Source organism: Centropristis striata, chromosome 7, assembly GCF_030273125.1.
Source record: "Centropristis striata isolate RG_2023a ecotype Rhode Island chromosome 7, C.striata_1.0, whole genome shotgun sequence".
NCBI classification, from domain to species: domain Eukaryota; kingdom Metazoa; phylum Chordata; class Actinopteri; order Perciformes; family Serranidae; genus Centropristis; species Centropristis striata.
The window spans coordinates 14,114,127-14,136,731 of NC_081523.1; the positions used below are offsets into that span (position 1 = coordinate 14,114,127).

A 22,605-nucleotide genomic window follows, 5' to 3' on the forward strand; every position below is an offset into this window, starting at 1 on the left:
CTGACTGATCTCTGGTTGTGGGCCAAAGCACTGCTTACTTAAAGCTCTCTTTCTTCTTTCTTGTGTAATTTCTTGTTGAAGAGCGCATTATGACTTGCCTAGGACTTGAAACTGAAAGGACTTGGGACTTGTCAGTCTTGACTTGGGACTTGAGTGCAAAGACTTGAGACTTACTTGTCACTTGCAAAACAATGACCAGGTCTCATCTCTGTTGGGGTCTGTCTTGTACACATTAGCTTTGAGGTCTTGAGTGGCTTTGTGCACTGCTGCTACTCCTTCTATAACTGAAGCCCAGGTGGTGCTGCCATGATCCCAGGTTCTTACTCTTGCATATTAACTTGACATTCCTCATCCATGTGGGTCTCTCTTTCTCTGGCTCAAAGGATAAATATTAGATTCTGCCTCTCAACTTTACTTTATGAATTTACCTTTGAATATAAAATTGCTCTCATTAGCACGTTGGGCTCCTGCCTCATCAATGGATCGATTGTCTCTCACACAGACTCACACTCAGCCCATGAGCCTTAAGATGCAGAATCTAAAAGGGTGGATTTAAAAGAAACAACATGGTCACAGACCACAGATAATGTTGTGTTGTTGGCCATTAAGATTCCCTCTCGGTCTCTGCACTCCAGCCCTGAACATAACTCATCATACACGCCACCCAAACAAAATTGTACTACCTAGAATATTACTAGAATAGTATTTATTATTATAACATTTATTATTAAAATGTTGGCAGAAACAACAGGAAGATATAAATTCAGCGGTGGGTATTGAAAGTCAACAATGGTTGGTGTTTGAACCATAGACTGTATATAAGAAGTTAACATCGTCACAGTGACGTTGGATTGTGGACTACCGTTTTGAAGCAATAAGACGTTGCTGTTGCCATCTTGCTTTTTTGGAATTAGTGCATGCACAGAACGAATCAGGCAGCTGGATTGATGTTACCAACTAAAACAAACACTAACTCGCTAGCTTGGTTAGCAAGGTGCACCTGTAGTTAAAAAGTGAACAGCTGTCTCCTTAGAGTGTCTTTATGTACTACAGAATGCTGAACGAGACATTTTGAGGCAACTAAAATGATACAATTAATTTTCATGAACTGAAAAAACACTGTGAAAGAGTCATTTTTTAAAGATGAAAGCACACAATGTGCCATGGTAGCGACCTTTCGATCACAAGATAGCCACACCCTAGTTGGCCCTGACTTATAAATTCAAGGCTCTGTGCTTGGCCCCTTCTTTTCAACATCTGTATGCTCCTCCTTGGTCAGATCATCCGCAAACATGTTATACATTTCCACTCCCACGCCGATGACACCCACCTCTACATCAGCACAGTCAGTTCTCTCAGCTTCCACCACAGTCACTAGTCAACTGCCTGCAAGACATCAAAACCTGGATGACATCAAACCTCTTCAAACTCAACAGTAATAAAACAGAGCTCTTGGTTGTGGCCCCCAAGGCACTGCTTGGGAAAGGTTGGAGATCTCCTCCTCACCGTGGACGGCTGCTCTATCTCCCCATCCTCTGGGGTCCGCAACCTGGGCATTATTCAGGACTCCACCCTCTTTTTCCAATCTCACAAAAAATCTTTTACAAAGATCACTTTTTCCATCTCAAAAACATCTCCAGACTCTGACCCTCACTCCCTGACTCTATGGCTGAAACCCTCATACATGCCTTCATCACCTCCCGTCTGGACTATTGCAGCGTCCTGTCAGGGGTTCCGACTAAATCCCTGAGCAGGCTCCCAATACAGCCAAAACTCCGCCGCCAGAGTCAAGGCCCTGGCAGGACATCACCCCTACTCTCATCCACCTTCACTGGCTCCCGGTAAAATCATGCATTCACGACAAACTCCTCCTTCTGACTTACAAATCCCTCCACACCCTCACCCATCCATACCTCAATAATCTCCTCCACCCCTACACACCATCCTGAAACCTATGGTCTTATACAGGTCCGCCCAACAACCCCCCGCACCAAACTAAAAACTTTTTGGGGGCTTGTGACTTCAGCATTTCAGGCCCTACCCTCTTGAAATCTGTACTGCTTCCTCCCTGGACATTTTCAAGAAACTCCTAAAGCATCATCTGTTCACAAAGGCCTTTAGATTCAGTTAACCCCCTCAACCTGTCATCAGTGCCCAATTTTTGAGTCATGCCTGTTCGTATTGTATTGTTTGTTATTGTAAAGCATCCTTTTCTTGAAAGGCGCTTTATCAATTGAAGTTATTATTTATTATTATAAAATGCACATCGTGCTGTGTTACAGAAGACTTGAAATTATCAATTGAGACCATAAACTTATTAAGAAAATATTTATAGAAGAAATTAATCAAGGGAGAAGTTAGGTAATTTTCTCATTGACTTCCATACAATCGGACTTGTTTTTGCGACCAATGCAGTCGCCCCCAGCTGGCCATTAGAATAAATGCAGATTAAGGGCCCTTGAAGCATTGGCTTCATTTTTTATAGATGGATGTTGCTGCCTGGTTTGAACTCATACAGTAAAAAGTCATTCAACAGTAGTTGAGTGTGTTTGCTTTAGTCCTTCTTTGCATAAAAAGCTAAACCCTGAAGCGTTTGTAGAGTGTTTTACTTTTAAAGAGTTTGGAGCAGCTGTAAGGTTGGTGGGTACATTGGGAGCAGTTAGTCGTTCAACAAGAATGTTAAGTAAGTCTGAAGTTCCCAAGTTTAACTTTGCCATCAATGTCAAATGCAAAGGCTCCATATTATACAGAGAATTGTCTGTTTTAAAAGTGAAGTCAAATGTGACGATATTGTTTCTGCTGCCCAAACTGTGAGTATAGCCTGTCTAAGGCTTTTATGTGATTGTAACAACTGACTATTTTTCATAACAATCCTGTTTTCACAGTATTTACACATATTTCTGCTTTATTTTAAGGGGATGTTGCACTCAGTAACCTGTATGCAGAGAGGAGTGAGAGACTGTAAGAGAGTGAGGAGGGATGAGGATGAGATAACTTTTTAATTATCTCAAGATTTCTCACTGTGCACTACGTGTCCAGTGTTTTCTCAGGACACAAAAAGTTTGCAAAAAAAAAAAAAAATGTTTTTTCAATTACTTCTTGTGGTATCTAGCCGCAGACCCTGAAGGAATAGTCCCTATGAAAAAGGTTTACTGTGTGGTTTGTGGATTATACAAAGTAACAGGGACATTGTTTTTGGACAAGATATAATAATATTGATTTTTTTGTTTTTGTTTTGTTTGTTCCTTCAAATTTTCATAGCACCCAGAGGATGAATCCTGAGGATATCTATGTGGTTGACTTTTCATCTCTAGGTCTATTATTCATCTTTTCTTCTTTTACTTTTGTTTAGTTCTAAGTAGCTACTAAGACACAAAACTAAAATAGTGAACATGGTACTTTAAGGCTGGGTGATATGTTAAAAAATTTCCAAATGGCCACCATCAGCCCAGCAACCAGTGATTGCCAATATATTGTATATTGTTTAGTGCAGGTGTGTCAAGAAATTAAATATCCTTACATCTTGAACCTTTGAACAGAAAAATACAACCACACACCCTCTGGATTCAAACTTCTCTCTTTCAACAAACTAAGACTAGCCCAATTGTTAACTCATTGTAAAACATGCTTCGATCAAATTTGACGGAAACAAAATCAGACTCCGCAAACCCTTCTTGGTTAGTCTTTCCACTGTTTCAACAATCACCAACCCTGGTTTGGTCAATAAATAAATCCTTAATTCAAAGAGTCTCTACATACTGTTTTTCTTGTCTCTCTGTGTCATTGCAGGCCTTTTTATGTTAGTTGATTAGCTCACTGAATGTGAATAGCAGTGTTGCATATCCAGCTCATCATCTGCACAAAACTTGCATGTCCTTGCATCTCGCAAGTGTGTTGAACTGGTCATGAACAAGAGCATTTTAAATACAGGAAAATACCCACGTCATATCGCTTCTTGGCCTAGTCATTGCCATGAAAACTGATTTCATGTCTTTTTTTGCTCGTATTTGTCTTCCTCTAATCGTCTCTGTTCATGGAGTATTTCAGTATGCTCCTATCAAATTAGCTTCCAAATAGTTTGAATAACTAAATGAGGTTGCGTGCATGCTAATGGCATCATAGAAAACTGTTTATTTGCTTGCACATGATGATTCAATGCATGACATATTATTAGAGCTAACAGCTGATGGCAGTGATTAGCCTTTTCTGATTCAAGAGAGCGGTTAAGAGTTCATTTAGGGCTCCACTCTGATTATTTAAGATGCTTATCTCTCACTGCTGATCAGCATCCACAGAATCAGAGTATATCTGATAACCTCTCTCACTAGAGGTGTTGGAGTGGCAGGGGATTACACAAAGCTAGCAGTTGGTGTCCATGCTTTTACATCCCACATCCTATCCTTATCTGCCCCACCTCCTCTGAAAGGCTATGATCCTACTGTAATCTGTGCCTGACCAGGCTGTGTTTGGGTGAGGAGCTTTAATCAGACCTGTTAAGATGAAGCTCACTTGTGACTGACAAAACAGAGCCTGTCATTAGTGTAATTTAAGGTGAATTCAAAGCGATATAATAGAGATATACAGAAGATATTGACCTGGCTGTTTCATCTGATGTAACCTCCACAGGCTTTTCCCATTCCTGTTTTTTATTCTCTGAATATCAAGGTAGAAAAGGGGGGTGGGGGGGATATCACTGAGCGTTCTGCTAAGGCAGAGAGGGATGTTAGCATATTCACATGTCTGGCTGGTCTTTCTTTTTTCCAGCATCTGATGCCTCTCCGCTGGCTGCTTTGGTGCTTCACTTGGTTGGCCTTGTTGTTTTTGCTGTGGTTTCTAGTCGCTAGCTAGCAGCTCCCTGTGGATATGTGATGCCGTGCCCCTGGCTGCAGTTCACACACTCACCCTGCCTCTCTTTTTCAGGCAGCGAGAAGGGAAAGAGAAAGAGAGAGAGGATGTTTACCATGCTGTGGAGCTGCCTGCTTCCCAGCTTGTCTGCCTCAGCCACAGCATCAGACCAGAGACAGAGGGAGAGAGAGAGAGACATAGGGGGAGGGAGCACTGCATCTTTCTTTCCTTTCCTCCCTCCCTCTTTTTGCGCCAATTTTCCCCTCCTCCACTCTCGCTTTATATTTCTTGTCTTCGCCTGCCCTCTAAAGGCCAAAGGGCTTTGCGCTCTGTATGTGTATGTATGTATGTATGTATGTATGTGTGTGTGAGTGTGTGTGTGTGTAGCAGTCAGACTGCATCTGGCTGGTGCATCAGGCAGTGGCTTTTGCTCGGCATATGAATTTCCTCCCTCTGCTGTAGCTTCAGAGCTGAGGTCTTAGCAGGGCATTTTCACATCCATGTACACACACACACACACACACACACACACAAAGGGTGGTGTAATTACCCTGTGCTCTCATGTAATCCCCCAGGTGCTGTATTTATCTCCACTGCAGCATATCTGACACCCAGCGCCAATACCTGGATTCACTTCAGTCGCAGTCCCTGCACCAAAACCATTCCCCAGTCTCTAGTCTCATCACAGTGTGTGTTTGTGTATGTGTGTTAGATTATAAATGGCACGTGATGCTATTTGTATGTCTTCTGTTAGAAAATATGTAATTTAGCACTGGCTATGGCCGTTGACGTCTGTATTAAGTGCAATTGAGCGCCGTAGCGGAGCATTACAGTGCGTTCTATATCCCAGGATGGATAATAAGTGATTCTCTTGTCCAGAGGGTGAAACATATACTCGGTATGGTAAGGGAGGAAAATAAATTTAAAATGCCAGAAAAGCAAAAGACACAAGCTGATGCTTAATGGATATAAAAGGTAGAAAGTCAAGCAGGTAAATATGCAAATGTGAGAAATGGCAGACAGCACACGCTGACACACACAGTTAGCTTTCAGGCTTGTAGAGAGATCTACAATCAAACACGCAGCCGTACAGTCATTCGTACAGACTTTCAGACAAGCCGAGCCCAGGGCCGCGCTGCAGGGGCCCTCTCCTCTCCACACCAGTGTCATCTCTCTGGTTGGAGCCTGTCTGTCAGCCAGGTTTGACATGATTACGGCGGGGAACGCTGCGCTTCTCAATCTCAAATTTCTTTTCTTGTGCTCATGATGTGCATCTTGTGTATACATGAACAGAGCTTTGGTTGAGCCGTGACGGAGAGAAAAGCTGAAGGAGATCATTTGAGTTTTGCCCTTTATTTGTTTTTGTTTGCTCTGTATTCTATTGCAGTTTAATTGACCCTGTATTCTTCCGGCTGAAAGAAAAGTACTGCTTCAACATTCGAGGGGAAGAAGTAAACCTTGTCCTTCCCCTTTCCTTTCTCCATGTTCGGTTGAAAACACTCCACAAAGTGCTTTGGTTCGTGGCCCGGGCTTAAAGGCCCCTTGAAGAGCTCAGTCCAAGGCTGGTCCTTTCAAAAGGAAGGCACACAACATGATATATTGTCAAGAAAAACAGCCGCGGTCTTCAAAAGCCATCCCATCTTTTTTAGAGCTCATCCAGAAAGGAAAGATGGATTCATTTTCCAGCAGACATGATGAGATGTTCATGTTCCCTTGTGTCTGTATGCGGTATTATAGTAGTGGTTTTTAAAAGAAAATCCACATTCTGGTGGACCTGAAGCTTTCTGCTATGTGTCACGCCACGGCTGGCTACACACATTACAGCCACTCCTATTGCATGAGCGTAATAGCAAGGACAGCTTGTTATAGAAACCTGGTGATTATGACCTGCTGTGAACAACCTCACTCTCTCTCACACACCACGTCGCTCCATCTCTCTCTCCCTCCCCTCTGCCTTTCTCTCGTGGCCACTTTGATCAAATCTGTGCTCTTACGTCCTTGACTGCTGCCCCCGATGCCTGACCCCTGCATTTGAAATTTCCCCGCTTATGTAAAAGTTTATGTAGATTAATGCCACAATTTATGCAGATTGAGTTTTTGCCACTCAGGCTTGAAGCACTAAAAGGTAGATGAGCGCTGACCTTCCCCGCTAACAGCTACGTGAGCTCTCACCGATTATCTCATAACTGCTACACACAGTGTTAGTTCAGTGGCAGACAGAGAGATGGAGAGCAATTTCAGAATTCATATTGTTCCATTTTAAACTTTTTTTTTTTAACTGTCATTTAAAACAAGGCTGTCTTTTTGTCAAAATGGCATTTGGGAGGCTTGGTAAGTGGGGTTTATGTCACAAGGCACCACACATACACGCGCACGCTTGTCCCTTCTTTAAAACAAATTCTCCAGCCCCACATTGTCTGTCAAACAGAAACAACTGGCAGCAGCGGTATCAAGCAGCCTTCTGTGTGTCACGCCGAGCCTCCACAGAGCCGTAAACTCGCAAGTGGCAGCAGCATTGCTAAGGTTGAACAGTCAAGTGCCATCAAGAGCAGTTTGCCATAGAAATGGGTCTATCTGAAAGCAAACAAAGGGCTCACACTTGACTCGACCCGCTCCATGTAGGCTAAGTGCGCACAGGCCTGTCTGACACTGGAAAATGGCTTTTGAGTCTGAACAGACAAAGCAGAAGAGTGGATAGAGTCAGTAAATATCACTGTTATAACTTTACTGGCTTTGGAAAAGGGGGGATAGTGTTGTAAGGTCAAGGTTATTGGAGAGGTTTTGAATGCATAGGTATTGTATTTTAAACATACAATATTCTTTCACATAAATAAACATTTGTAGTTACTTGTAAAGAACTCAATATTCTGATGTCACACTTCTGTTGCGATTTTGTCACCCCCATTAGCTCTCTGTGTTTCTGATGATAGCAACGAGCCCACTCACAGCATTATAATTAAAAAAAATATATTTAAAAAGCCAACAGGAAAGCAGAGCCTCCATTAGGTCACCAAGCCTCTGCTCCTTTTACACAAACACAAAGTGACCCGCTACTCACACAGTTAAGACAAGGCGTCAGCTGAAGTTAGTGCTGAAGTGAGCTAAAAGCTCTGGCTGACACTGAGGCCCCAGTGGGAAAACAGCTGTTCACTTTAACTCCTCACTTCATTGTGAGTGTGTGTGTACTGTAAAGCATCTGCATTTGTGTGTATCTGTGTGCACTATTTATATCTGTTGCTATGTCCTGTCATTGACCCGTGCAGTGTCTCTTCCGCCTTATTTGATAATGATGCTGCAGCCTACAGTAGCTTGGCTGCATGTCACTGTGTCATGGTGTTATCGCTGATGCTTCAGCCGGCTGTTTGCATGAGACTCATTAACCTCCTAGTCTCACGCCAATCTGCCTGCCTTAAAATCAAACATTTAAAGTCGTACTATATCACAGCTTCCAGAAACTACAAGTGGATTTAAACTTTAAGTCACATTTAAAGTTAATTAGTAGTAGCTTATTTCCCATCAAGTACTTTCAGGAGAAGCCACTTATAACAAGAGCACATCCTTCATTGCTTTCAATCTGGGACACAACTTCAAAATGAGTTTTAGTGAAAGGAGAATATACTGAGGGGGTCAAAGAGAATTTCTTTCCGTTTAAGTAGTGTTTGCATTTAGATTTTCTGTTTTGTCATGATGTGTGCGAAGGCTGTTACATGCATGCACTTTGTGTCAAGCACTCCAACAACTGAATACATTATGCTCTGTTGTCCTTGCGCTCCCATGTTGAAGACTTGCCTTACTTCAATAGATGCATTGACAGATCCTCTTAAAGAAGTTCTTTCTGTCATTGTATTTATATGTCTTTGGAGATGAAGTGTTTGGTGCTATCGGAACAAACTTTAGCTGACTTTTGTTATGTAGCAAAGTTTAGGGAAACTTGCCTGTTAATATCATAATATCAATGTCAATATCAAAAGTATTTACAGTCAAACATTTGCAGTCACATTTGTCACAGGTTGTTTCCTCTTGCTGCAGCATTTTGAACCATGTGTACGATCTTTTCAAGAGAAGTTCATGTAATTTAGAGCTGGACCGATTTAACAGTCCTGCCGACTGTTAAATCATTGGCCTATAACAGATACATCAGTACTGGTGCATATATTAATATAAAACTTGAGCAGAACATATGAAGCAGAAAACAATGCTTAGGCTGATTTAGAAAAGGTGTTATTTAAATTGATCAATTGACTGATTTTGAACATACACTTATGTTTATATAGCTTTCATTTGATCTTTTTTTACTTTTATTTCTCAGTATTTATTTCTAGAATTGGTTGGCATTGTAATACCTTTTGTTTATAATGTATAATAATGTTTTTTTGTTTTTTTTATTTGTTTAAGAGAGCAGCCTTTTGATTACTTTTGCATAGTCATAAAAAATGAAAAAATGGTGCACAATCCTTCGATAAAGGTCTATTTTCATTCAGCTCAAAAATTCACTTCATCAGCAATTGGTGAATGTTGCTCTCTAAAAAGATATTGGTATAAAAATAACATATTTATCGGGCTTTAATGTTATTGTGGAAGCAGCCTGTAGGAGCCTTGAGTTGTGATAGAAAAACTGCCGTCAGAGTCAGTAAGTGTTGTGTGATCTGACCTTTATATCTCTGCTCTCTCCAGGCTCGGTTCTCCTGCAGCAGACTGATGGAGGTGGGCGGACTCCACTGGATCTGGTCTTGGCCACAAATCTGAGAGAGCAGCTCCTCCAAAGTGCACAGGTTGGAGACTCAGTCGTGAGAAACACCTCGACTCAGGTCTTGAACCTGCCCCTCCTGGAGGCTGGATCCTCTCTGCTGGCTCACCTCATCTTCTCCTACCAGCAAGAGAGGGGGCTGCCCAGCCACACGCAGCCCAGCGACAAGCCCCGCAGCCTGGGCTACATGCTGGTCAGGGCCTTGGAGACACACTCCCACAAAAAGGTGACTTTGGGCTGGACAGACCAGCGCACTGTGAGGCTGGTGGAAGATGCAGAGACACTGCTGGAGCTCAGCAGAGGAAGGTTCCTGGGGCAGGTGTCTCAGGCAGTGAAAGAGTGCAAAGGAGAGAATACCATGTTCCTAATGGAGATACTGGAGGATCTTAAGTCTCAGGGGAGCAGGCACTAGTAGCTGATAGTTTACACAAGATCAATGGACAACGAACTGACAAAGCTTAAAACTTGAATGTGCGACAAGTGATTGAAATGCTAACAAAAGAGCACCTGTGTCAGTTATATGCAGCTGTTTATTTCATGATGAAGCAATTTGCCAAGGCCTTAAAATATATTTTATGTTAGTGTATGCCTCCAAAATATTGAAGCCTTGTGCCATTTTCCCATTCAAGTAAATGGGTAAGCATGTGTTTTTGAAGTTACCTGTATGTTCATTTCTACAGAACCATTTTCTACTATATTTGGATATATTTCACTACATTGTTTTATATTTCTCAAACTGAAAAATATTACTGAAAAATTGAAATATTTATGTTGAATTGTCTGTTGGATATTTTTGCTACCTCAAGTTCTTGTTTTCTACAACTACTTTGTTCAAAAATCTTATTTTTTCACTAATATTTATCACCAAATAAATGAAGAAAAAACATGCCTAGTTGTGAAGACTGTTAAGATTGTGCTCAAGTATTTCACATTAGTAAAATAGAGAGAAACGGCTACTGCAGTCTAGGGCGGAAAGGTGCTCTGACAAATGGAGTGGCTTCATGTGGGGGCCCGCAATGAAAGAAAGTCAAACCAGTTGTGGCAGAAGTCCTTGTGGTCTGAGATGCTTGGGGCGCTGATGTGCACTCAGGGTCTTCGCCACACAGACAGCAGTGAGGAATGAGCCATTTCCTGAAGCTGAACATGAATGAATAAAGGGGCTTAGGCCTGCTTGTTGGGGTGGGCGGTGGAGCAACAGAGGTGAGGAGAGGGGGATTTCGACCTGAAATGTCAAAGTATTTGTTAAAAAAACAGGGGTGCTCGAAGTTCTGATGACAGAGTGCCAGTTTTGGGAGCCAGCATATAATTGTCCACTGAAGTTGACAACTTTACCTCACAGCACTGGCACTGATGACAGATTTTCCATGCAACCAGTAGCTTTCTTCAATTAGTCATTCTTGGACCAGATACGTGTTAGGGGGCACAGTTTAAGTAGTTTATTAATGTAAGCTACTGAAATGGACAGCAGCCACTGGCCCACGTGCCACACTTTGAGCAACTACGAACAACTGCACCTATAGAATCAAACTTGTTAAAGTGGAAAAGACATTTTGCAATAATCCAGACACTGTGAAGATGATAAAAAATATTTAATTTTGTGTTTGTTTTCTCTTTTTTTTTCTTTCAAAATAAGCAACATACATCAGATGCATTTAATTTCTCAAACGGGAAATATACATCATTGTCTTTCACCCCTCCTGACCAACCCACATTCTCAGCTCCATATTCCTGTCCTGAAATGTCATTGGTCCGAACTGGGCACATGTAGAGATGACACGGGCAGGCAACGTTGCAGGCGTTAAAAGACAGATCTTAGAAAAATGAGGCAAGCATACACCTACTTTACAACATCATCACCAGACCATCAACAGGCATACTGTATAAAATACAAACATAAATTAAGTAGTTAGCTATGTACAGTATTATTTAAAAAATAAATAGTCTCATTTCAACTTGGTGCAAATAAAAGTGCTTTTTTCCCTTTTACAGCTATCCTTCTGATACATTCCTTTATATTTATAATTTATTTTCTCTACATCATACAAAATAAAAACACTTTGGTTTGCTTGCAAACAGAACCGAAATCCTATAATAAATGACAAAAAAAGAAACGGTATTTGGATGCAATACCACACAATAGTTACCACAATTTTCTGTAAAATAACTACATACAGTAGTAGACACATACAGTACATATCGGGTATTCAAACAGTCCCTTCAGGCATTATAAAAAGCCATCCTTCACAAGCCACAGAGTGTGTTTGTTGAGGAGACTATAATCAGTCTGCGACGCTGCTCTTAGGGGACAGTCTGTTGTTGTCTTTCAAGTGGATTCCTCAAAACAACAAAACAAAATCAATGGCCCTCTGGAGTGACAGTTCCAAGCCTGTTGATATTTAAGCATGGAGATGGATGGGTAAAGAGGGAGGGAGGGAGAAGTTACAGGCGATGGCAAGCAGACAGACAGGGCGAGAGGAGAGGAGAGGAGAGGAGAGGATGACAAAATGGCAGAGGAGAGCTCTCGTTGTGGTGGGGAGGGGGTGAAGACTGATACAGATAGACTGAGAGACAGACGAACAGACAGACAAAGGGAACACAAAGATGGAGAAGGGGGGAGGAAGATGGAGGCAGGGATCAGCAGGATGAGAGGAGACCTCCTCAAATGTAGCCTGAGCTGTGATCTTTCAACAGATGCTCAGCAAGAAGCCCAGGAGACCGTCCCTTCAGACAGGGTCGCAACCCCGCTCACTGACGAATGAGGGAACCGCAGAGAGAGCAAACGGAGAGAAGCATGATGGGAAGAGGGATCTGAAATAGCATAAAACGTGCACACACATCCTTCCGTCCCTGACATCTCAGGCCTAAGTCCCCTCAGAGCCTTGTCTTGTCACACAGCAACTTGCTGCTCATCTAGCTGACGGCCTTCTACACCAGCAAACTCCACACCACATAACAGCTGGCACTTCTGCACCGCACACACACACACCGTTTTACATGCTGACACACATCGACTGAGTCTACGCATCAGTCTACAGCTGGAGGGGAGATACAATTGTAACACACACCAACGCTGAGAAAAGCAACGTGTCTTTGATTGCATAAACGTGTATACGCAAACACTCTTACATGCACAGTTCACATACACAAGCCTCTGTCTCTGGAAAGACAGATCAAAGTTGAGCTGTGGGCACAGGAGGTGGGGCAGATGGAGAGGGCGGCCAGCCCGGGGCACAGCATCACAGAGAGCATGTTTGTGTGAGTGTGTGTGCCTGAGAGGGAGTAGAATGTGCCTGCTCAAATGGGATGTTATGCTTTCATCTGTGAGCAAGTAGGTACAGTATGTGTACGCGAGAACTCTTAAAGAAGCAGTGTATTCACGTGAGAGGATAGGTTTTTTTATTTTTATTTTGGTGTCTGCGTGTGTGTGTGTGTGTGTTTGTGTGTGCGTGTGTTTGTGTGTATGCTTTCTTGTGTGGTCACCGAAACGCAAACACACGAGAGATGAGAGGAAAGGAGACCAGCCTTTCAAACAAGATTAGGGCTGTGGCTGCCTAAAGGCCTGCCTGCCTGGCGACACTGCATAGACTGGGTGACATCTATATTAACACCACGACAGCAGAAGGCCCAGTCTGCTGCACCTCCTGACAGACAGAAGGTGTCTCAATGACTGACTGACAGGGGTCTTTGACCAGTTTTTAAGGGTTTTAATGAGGCTACTGCTAAATTATCTGGACATTTAGTAGTGATAAAGGTTTGGGGAAAAAACCCCAACAGCCTAATACTCTACAGTGTTGTTCTTTTTTTACCCTCTGGGTATTATTTAATGATGATTATGCAATCACAATCTATTTTAAGAAGAACAGACTCACTGTACTTTAATCTAATACCATTGCCCACTGTGGTTTGATTTTTTTTTTTTTTGGATTGATATCTATTAAAAAAGCAAATTTGGCCATTGTATTAAAGCACAGACAGATACCACCATAAGCCTTCAGCCTGTTGGTCCAGGTTTGTGTTTGTGTAGAAGGACATATCTGGAGGCTACTACCATAATTGCTAATCAACTTGGCTGGCTGAGTTAAGTGGAAACAATCCAAATTACTGCCAGTGAACATAACATCATTACCACATCCAAGAGAGGAAGAAAACAAAAGCTACTTCAGTACAAAAACAATTAGAAAATGTGAGCATATTACCAAAATCATTTAATAACTACAATATGAGCTAAAAAAAAAAAAAGGAAAGAAAAGAAAAAACTTGAAAAGTATATTGCAAAGTCATAATGCAGAATGTTAGTATAAGGCTTGTATTTTAATAAACACAGATGCACTGAAAATGTCTTTTTTGGATGGTGAGCATCAATGTTGAACTCGTTTTACTCGTTGTGTGACACTAGTCACTTGTGGCGAGCAAATGGAGTCCCCCGAGCTGTCAGAGTGATGGAGAGAAGAAAAGGAGGAGCGGCTCACATGGTGGGAAAAAAGGTCATTCCATCCATCCTTTCCACTCGCCTTTAAAATCAATCAAAATGGTGATATGAATATTTCTTGTACTCTTGGGGGGGGTTTTATACAAAAAACTACACTCCAGGAAACTGTACTGTACGTATGAGCAATTAAAGACAGAAAAAAAATGTTTAAGAGAAGAAAATAGGAAAGAAAAAAAAAGGAAAGATAGCTGAGCCAAGCTGGTCCGGAGCTGTCTTCCTCTGCTCCTCAGTGTCCAGTAATAGACCACGAGAAGAAAAGTGGAGAAGAGAAGAGTTGGTGGGCGGACACAGTCATCTACCCGGGGTTGTTTTTCTTCCTTTTATTTGGACTGGGATTGGGATCCAGTTTCAGCTCTCGGTACTGCACCTGTTAAAACACACAGAAACACACACACACACACACAGGCATGCACGCATGTGCGCGCACACACACACACACGCAGAAAAACACACACCACCCGGTCAGGTGGAAAGAGCAAAGGATGCTTGAATAGCACAGAAACCCTCCAGAGGCTCTCTGAGTCCAGCTGTGTGGAACAGTGGCCTCAGGGAAGGGATTACACACTGATTACAACACACACATACACACACAGATGCACACAAAACACACATGCACACACACACACACACACATACACACACTCATGCAAAAACACAATCCATGTACACTGTTCAAAGCTCCAAATACACTGCACACAGACGCACACGGATATACATGAACACACATACTTCCGCAGATGTGGGACAGTGGCCTAAGGGAAGGGATCACACAAACAAACAGAGAACAGGGCAAGGCCTCATGGGAAAGCTTGGAGAGACAACAGAGTCATCTCAGCATGGCAAGATGGTTAGGAGAGAAAGGGCAGAGAGATGGGAAGGAGACAGAAGTCAGAAAAAACGCAAAGTAACCCTTTCAAAACCAAAGTTGTGCTTAGCTGGGAGTCATGGTTATTACAGTACCAATTTGTTACTGATCACAGATACATACTGCACTACATGTCAGGGGAATTTTAGATTGAAATATTTAATGAAAGACAAAATTATTAACTCTCAGTCCATGTGCTGTTAAAAAAATAGCTTCTCTGACAAAAATCCAAATTTTCATTCGAAAATATATAATATTTACTGGACAGACAATGTAAAAAAACAAGCACACAAGAGATTGTCTCTAGTTTTCATCATCATCATCATCATTTTAACATTCATGGTACAAAAACAATGTACAATCTATTCTACATCCTTATAATTTCACTAAGGCTGGCCGAACTGCAGACAGCAGCAGTTAACAGGAAGCAGTCCGAAAGCAACAGTTAAGTAAGTATAAGACCAAAACCGATGGATTTGCTGCATGTCTACATAATCTGTGGTGCTACCTTAGCTTAAACTTTAACAAGCAGTTTGACATTTTGGAAAATTCACTTTACTTTTTTAGAGACTTTAATGAGAAGACCAACGCTCTCATATCAGCTGTCAGCTAAATATGGAGCTATACCTAACAGCTGATTAGCTTAGCAGAAAGACTGAAAACAGCTAGCCTCGCTCTGTCCAAAGATAACAAAATCCACTTGTATGTATCTGATAAAAATAGTTACAAGGGTGGTATCTTCTCATTTATCTCACGACAAGAAAATTAATTCCCCAAACTTTCAAAACTATTCCTTTAATCCTGTAATGCAATGTTTTGGCCTTGGTGTATTCGTTAGTTTACTAACTAAAACATTACATGTCTAATAACTATGGACTGTATAAAAGAAGTGGATGAAGTCACCACGACATCACTTTGGCATTTTGTCAAGATAAAGCATACCCTGCCTAATCATCTATTTTACTCTACGGACAAACAGACTAAAGAACAGTTTCTTTCCCACAGCAGTACGTACTCTAAATGGACAATAACACATCGCAACTTTATCTTTTAACTTTAAACTACTTATTAGCTTTTTAGACTATTTATTACGTGTGCGTAATGTCTGAATGCCTTTTTAAGCACCTTATATATGAGAAGCACACGTACATTTTGTTGTATATTTTTTTAATACAATGACAATAAAGGAAATCGTGAATATTGAATCTATTTTACTCTAAATGGGACCATAATTTACTAAATGAACATCATGCTGTATTGACGACAACTTGAAACTAGTGATTCAGACCATAAACTCATTAGGAAAATGTTTAAAGAGGTTATAAACTAAGTGAGAAGCATTTTCTCACTTTCTTACAATTGGACTTATTTTTACAACCTATGCAGTCACCCCCTGCTGGTCATTAGTAAGAAGACTTAAAGGCTGCTGCTTGCTAAGTGCTACTTTTGTCTCACTACTGCATTACTAAAAAGAATATTCTAGTGGCAAAACATTATTACTGAGGGAGTGTCACCTTTTTCTCCCAGAAGGGAACTGATTCCCATGTCATGTGATGCATTGCAAAGACGGTGAGCAGAGCTTAAGTGATGGACACTCAGACGCAACAGCATCACAGTGGCTGAGCATCAACAACCAGAGACTGTCACTCTGGCAGTCTTTCACTTTCAGATGTGTGTGCATGCACACACAAATACAGTCGCTAGCCTAGACAGATTCAAGACACTGACAAGCACTAGCCACTGAATCAGAATACTAATGGAAAAAAAAAGCAAGACTTAACAGTCACAGCACCAAAGAGCCAGTATCGTCTGTGGGATCCTTCCTCGGCTGATGTACTGTAGGCTACTCTGCCTGTCTGACTGACTGACACCCTCTCTGATTCTCCAGGCAGACAACAAACTGACGTCAATATGGCTTCTCTGTTCTGTCTCTTGGTGGGTCTGTCTGCTGTGGACGGTAAACAGCAGCGTCTCTCAGCACAGGCTGGGAACGAGCCTTTATCATCCATCTTCTACTGGTTCCCACTGTCGCTTCAATGACGGCTTCCAGTGCAATGTACAAATCTGAGATGTAAAGAGGCGTGTGTTCTCACCAATGATGACACAAGCATACACATATGAAAAGAATATGTACACACACACACACACCCCCGCCTCCCACATCACATGGACACACAACATCCTGCCACTCCTGTATCATTAAAACCCGATAGAAATACACGCACACATACAGTTTCTCTGTCTCACAGTGGTGGTCACCAATGTCTCATAAGGTGCTTACAGAGCGGTTAGGCCAGCATGTGTTGCTCTCTACGCCTCACTAGGCAGCCAGACTGCACTGATACAGATCTGGATACTCCTCACTGTCCACAAGGCAAACTAACATCCTACTAAGCAGCTGTATAAATAAAACCAGTTAGTTGGATACATTGTGAGAGAGGAGAGACTATGAGGTAGTCTGAAAGGCTGGGAGGAAATAATCCAGGAGGAGAAAACAAGGGGGGAAAAAATGATGGGAAGCGAAATAAAGACGGGACAGAAATAGATAGAAAGATGAAGGGAGGAAGGGCAGAGAGCGGGACAAACTAACAAAGGAGACAGGAGAAAAAACAATGAGAGTGAAGAGGAGACTGGGTGAGACAGAGGGAGATCTGTGGACACTTGGGTGATGACAGATACTGTTCACATGTGGGTGTGGATCCTTTTATAGCCCTGCCAACTAAAGCAGACAACGGAGCAAAAACCCAAGGGACTGAGAGGGGTTTATATGGCCCCATCTGTGTGTGTCTGTATATGCATGTGTGTCTGTGTGCGGTGGTAGTTTGGTTAGGGGACCATGACAGTCCTGGCAGAGTGCCCACATTGACTGCGATCAATGACAGTGGTGCATCCATGGATGAACAAATGAGTGAATGGTTGAATGATTTAATTCACTCACTCATGAGTGAAGGAGTAACAGCACATCTGCATTTAGTGTAGCTACATATGTCTGTTAATTTCAAATAATCGCAAGCAAATTCACAAAAAAAATCAGCCTTTATCAAAATGTTTCTCCATATGGAACTTGTTCTCACTTATTGTTTGCTGCAAGCTACCATGGATCCAAAAGTAGGACAGGTATTGTGCGGGATCACTGGCTGTTAGTGGTCCCATTACACGGCCAAACGCCTACAGCAGCAAAAAGGAACACGGCAATTTAATTCTGCGCGTTGACATTCCTGTCCAAACAAAACTATTTGTGAGTGCAGAATAACAAAGAAAAGTTTGCATGTCAGTAGAAAGTAGGGTTTTGTTTCTCATGAAGAGAAGCGAAGGGGATCGACAAAAACAAAGGGTGCAGGGGAAGAAAAAAACAATATCTCAATCAAACAGGAGTTTTCTCTGTGAAGAGCTGCCAGCCAAGAGAAATGGAGCTCATGCGTCATAGGTTCAATTCCACCTCACAGGTGACAGGCCTGCCTGATGCTATACCCTTGGCTCCCCCCGCTCACCTCACCTAATAACACACACACACACACAGGCACAAACCTATGCAGACAACAAATGCTAGTTAAAGTCTAAAAGAGAAGAAAAGGCAGAGTAGGCGATGAGAAAGTGGGACGTTAGCAAAATAAAAGAAACCAGAATTGGGTGAAAGTAAAAAAGTGTGGTAATGCGGCGAGCACATAAGCAATTTGGTAGCGCGAGTGGGGAGCTTAAAGGGAACATCGACAGGAGAGGCAGTGGGTAAAGACCCAGCGCTGCTCAAAAGGCTGCTCCACCCTCGCTCCTCTCCTCTCCTCTCCCAAATGTTGACAGTACAAGTGCAAAACAGGCTTTGAAGTGTGCTCTGCTGAAGGGGTGCCGTGTACCGTGCTTCGTTTAACGGTGTTACCCACAAAGCATCCCGGGACCTGCTCGGCTCTCTTACTGCCTCTCATTCTCTCTCACCCTCTCGCATTGAACCTTGACTGTGTTTTGATTATGCCAGTGTGGGCAGACAGACAAGGCGAAAGTAAGGTGGGTGACAGTGAGCAAAAAAAAGGCAAACAGGCAAGTAAATAAATGAAGTCAAGAAAGGCAAGAGAGCAGCATTTTAATGATACTATGTTATTCTGTTTTGCAGTCCTTTCTACAGAGCAAAAAACTCAGCGGGTTTCATCTCATGTGACGCCTAATGGAGCATAAGGGTTATTAAATGTTTCCAGGGAAACAGTATTGTGTATAGTTCGCACATCTGCAGATCGGAGGATTCAGCACTCTCGTCTATTGCTGGGAAAGAAAAGGCACGTCAAGGTGACATAAATCAGTGAGTGAAAAAAAAAATTACAAAGTAAGGAAAGTTTTGCCTATTAGCTGCTGTGGCACGACACATACTGAATAGTGACTAATTGGCCACTTGCAGTGAAATGTTTAAATTTGTCACAAAAGCGAGGAAGGACAAAGCGGAGGAGAGAGAGACCTCTGGTAGATGTAAATGATGGCATCTGGCAACGTTTCAACCTTTAACTATCCTGCCTTGGACCCCTGTATGTCCAATGAGGTTTCATCCCCAACATAAATGTTGTCTAAAAATATTAACCCAAGTCCCCATCGCTCATTAGGCGCTAAATTGGAATTCATGCTTATTTTTGTACTGGGGGTTTGATCCAGCTCTTTTACACCGATCATAAAGGGCCACTTGGCATGCTAATTGCCTTGGCCCTACTTACGCACTCCCTAGCTCACATGGCTAATGGTGTCGTAAAACATACTAGTGCACTGACACCTCCCAAACACCAGGTAGGGAATACTTAGCACTATAAAGGTGCTCAGTTTGGCCTCGTTTAAGAGGACATGAAGGATTCCCTGATAATGACCGTAACGATAGCTTACACTGGTAACAGATCCAAACCAGATACAAGAAACTGTTACCCAGAGAGGGACAGTGGCTTTTTCACGCATGCATGCACTACATACCATGTCAGCCTTTAACATTGCTGCTCACAGAGGGACATAATGATTTAAGTAAACTGTTCAGGTGGTAAAAAGGTGACTCTGCCTGTTGCGGTTTCCATGCACCACTGGGGATTTAGGTTTTAAAGGGTGTTTGACAGTGCAGTTAGGGGCCCAGTGTCATTGATTTAAAGAGCTTGGTTTGCAAGACTAAAGTTCCTCCCGCTGACTGCACAACCGATGAGATGTGACTCTTGTCGTTGCTAAATGCAAAGTGTATTTTTTGTGTTTTTATGTACACTATAACGATAAACAGAAGACGAGAAAACTATGAGTCTCAAAGCTGTTCCACAGTTACTGTGGTGCTGTACAGCGATGTACATTGTGATGGACTGTAGCCCAGTGTGGATGCCCTTTGAATATAAAGTCATTAGAACCTCATCAGTTCTGGCTGCACTGTAGCACCTCTAAATGATGCGGAACAGTTCACTGAAACACCCCCAACCCACCTCACATGCAGTACTGCTGGGAGAGCATTTGTGTGTGTCTGTGTGTGTGTGATAATGTGTGTTAGGTCACACCGGGGCCCTGAAATAGCACTTCATTAGTCATCCAGGGTATCAGGCATAGTGGGCCCCAGCACCAATGCCAGTGGGTGCTATGGACACCTGCCCATGAGGGGACGCTCCATTTGGACCCCAGCACCTCTCTGCATCATCCAAGAGCCTAAAGGGCTCAATCCCCACATACGGTTTTGACCCAATAAGGCAGGGGCAGGCAATGAGGTGAACCCACCACCGCAGGCAGCTGCGGGACGCACCATGGAGCAGAACGTTCTGGTCTGTTTTTAGCCAACGACCGCTGTGCGGGGTGTCTTCACAGAAAATTAACCTTTGGATCTGGTGAGAAAGTGATCAGCACAGGTCTCAGTTCTTTATCAGCTGACTGAGCAGTGAATTTAAATTGTATTGACCTTATTGACAGAAACAAGAATACCCTGCTCTAAATAATCAAACCAGTCGATCAATCAACTTTATTTGTACCTTCTGTCCTAATTCCTTATCCCGTTTCTCTATTTCCATCCTCATCTTTCCTCCCCTGAAATCTATTCTTACCCCTCTCCCCTGGTCTTACCCTCATTATTCCTAAGCCTCCAAACTGTCAGTGAAACCTGGCAACAATTACCATTCCGACAGCTGCAGCAATAACCGTTACAGTAGCACTTACAGTATTACTTATACAGTAGGCACAACTCCAGCAGCACGGGCACCAGACCAGAGCAGTATGTCTGCCCCCACCTTCCCTAGCCAGCAGGCCCTCATTAGGGGCCTTGTAAAGGCCTCATACCTGCCGGGCTTGGGCCCCTTCACTGCTCCGCTCCTCCAGGCTCCAGGTGTGTAAGGTGGCTGCACTTCACCAGAGGGGACAGCTTGGGCTCATTTAAGCCGATGGCTACCTGCCTTGCGCCTACTGCTGCAGCAGGCCCCAGTAAACTATGAAACTGTAAAACTGCACGGGGGCCAAAAGGGGGAGAACACGGGGGGCTAGCGGGGGGGTGTAGGGGGGGCAAGGATTATAACCCTGTAAAGATGAAAGAAGTTGCGGGCAACAAGCGATCAAAGAGGAAGTGTGTCAGCGCTGATGTGGCAGGGGATTGGTCGTATCAGAGGCCCTGGGTCGTTCAGCCTCAGCCTGCGTGTGTGTTTATGTGTGCGCTCATGTGCGTGTGTATTGAACTCAGCACAGCAGGGCTTAACGGCCACAGCGGACACCATCGGTGCTGGATAACACAACGACTTTCACAAGCTGCCGCTTAATTGCAGTTTAAACTGCACTTTGTCCTGAGCAGCACAGCACGGCACTGTTAACACACACACACACAAACTACACACACACCTACACACCTACATTTTACCTAACGAAGCATCTGTAGTCTTCAGCCACAAAGTTAATCTGATCTCACGGTTAATGTAGAAGCAAAACCGCATGGGGCTGGTTAACTGTTGGTTTACACTCTGTTCCAATTACTAGCATAGCTGGGAAACAACAGCTAACTGTAATTGTGTGTGAGTGCATGTGTATGGAGTCAATCAACCTAGTTATATGCTGGGCACTAAACTCATTTAACCTCGTTATCTTATTACACAGCTCCAGTTATGTATGTGGAAATTGAATTAGACAAGGAAGCTATTAATAGGAAAACACAGGAACGACTTTGAAACAATTAGATTGGATGTCTGCGTGGCTAAAACAACGGATAGTCAGTTCACTCCAGAATGAAAAGTACAACATTGGGGCGCCAGCGGCCAAGAGGAACAAAAAGAAAGAAAAAAGACAGAGGGGATAATAAACGGAGCCCTAACCCCTTGCCCGCGTCTGGAACTGACAGATGTGTGTCAAAAAGATATAAAAGATGAGACAGAGATGAAAATGGAAAGTTCACCCACCACTTGTACATCTGAGGGCACTCTGGACAGGAAGTCTAGCAGCTCGTTGTTATCAATGGTGTAAGGGTCTCGCAGCTTCTTGGTGAATTTATTCACCCCTGTAGAGAGAGGAAAAAGGGTGGGGGCAGGCAGGGAAGAGATGGGAGAGGTGGACATCAACCCATACGGTGTGTCACACAAGTTGTTTAAACATTTAAGATTGTTGTACTTTCTGAAAATGTGCATTACACTCACTGGTTGTGCTTCTTTCCCAGGTTTACTTACCAGTAGATACTGTATTTACATATAACATTACCTT

At 42.9% G+C, this 22,605-nt stretch overlaps 2 protein-coding genes across 9 annotated transcripts in view; one reads left to right on the forward strand and one right to left on the reverse strand.

The window, feature by feature from the left end:
* The window catches only part of slf1 (SMC5-SMC6 complex localization factor 1), a 35,208-nt gene extending 24,734 nt beyond the window's left edge, over window positions 1-10,474 (forward strand). For all 3 annotated transcript variants that reach the window (XM_059336918.1, XM_059336917.1, XM_059336920.1), the window contains one exon: window positions 9,520-10,474. In XM_059336918.1, the coding sequence (XP_059192901.1) occupies window positions 9,520-10,004 (485 nt within the window). In that variant the 3' untranslated portion in view covers window positions 10,005-10,474. The remainder of the gene's footprint in view (window positions 1-9,519) is intronic.
* Window positions 10,475-13,744: 3,270 nt separating this feature from the next.
* mctp1a (multiple C2 domains, transmembrane 1a) overlaps window positions 13,745-22,605 on the reverse strand; it is a 153,356-nt gene continuing 144,495 nt past the window's right edge. For all 6 annotated transcript variants that reach the window (XM_059337992.1, XM_059337990.1, XM_059337989.1 and 3 more), the window contains 2 exons: window positions 22,308-22,405; window positions 13,745-14,448 (listed from right to left, as the gene is read on the reverse strand). In XM_059337992.1, coding sequence (XP_059193975.1) covers window positions 14,377-14,448; window positions 22,308-22,405 — 170 coding nt within the window. In that variant the 3' untranslated portion in view covers window positions 13,745-14,376. The remainder of the gene's footprint in view (window positions 14,449-22,307; window positions 22,406-22,605) is intronic.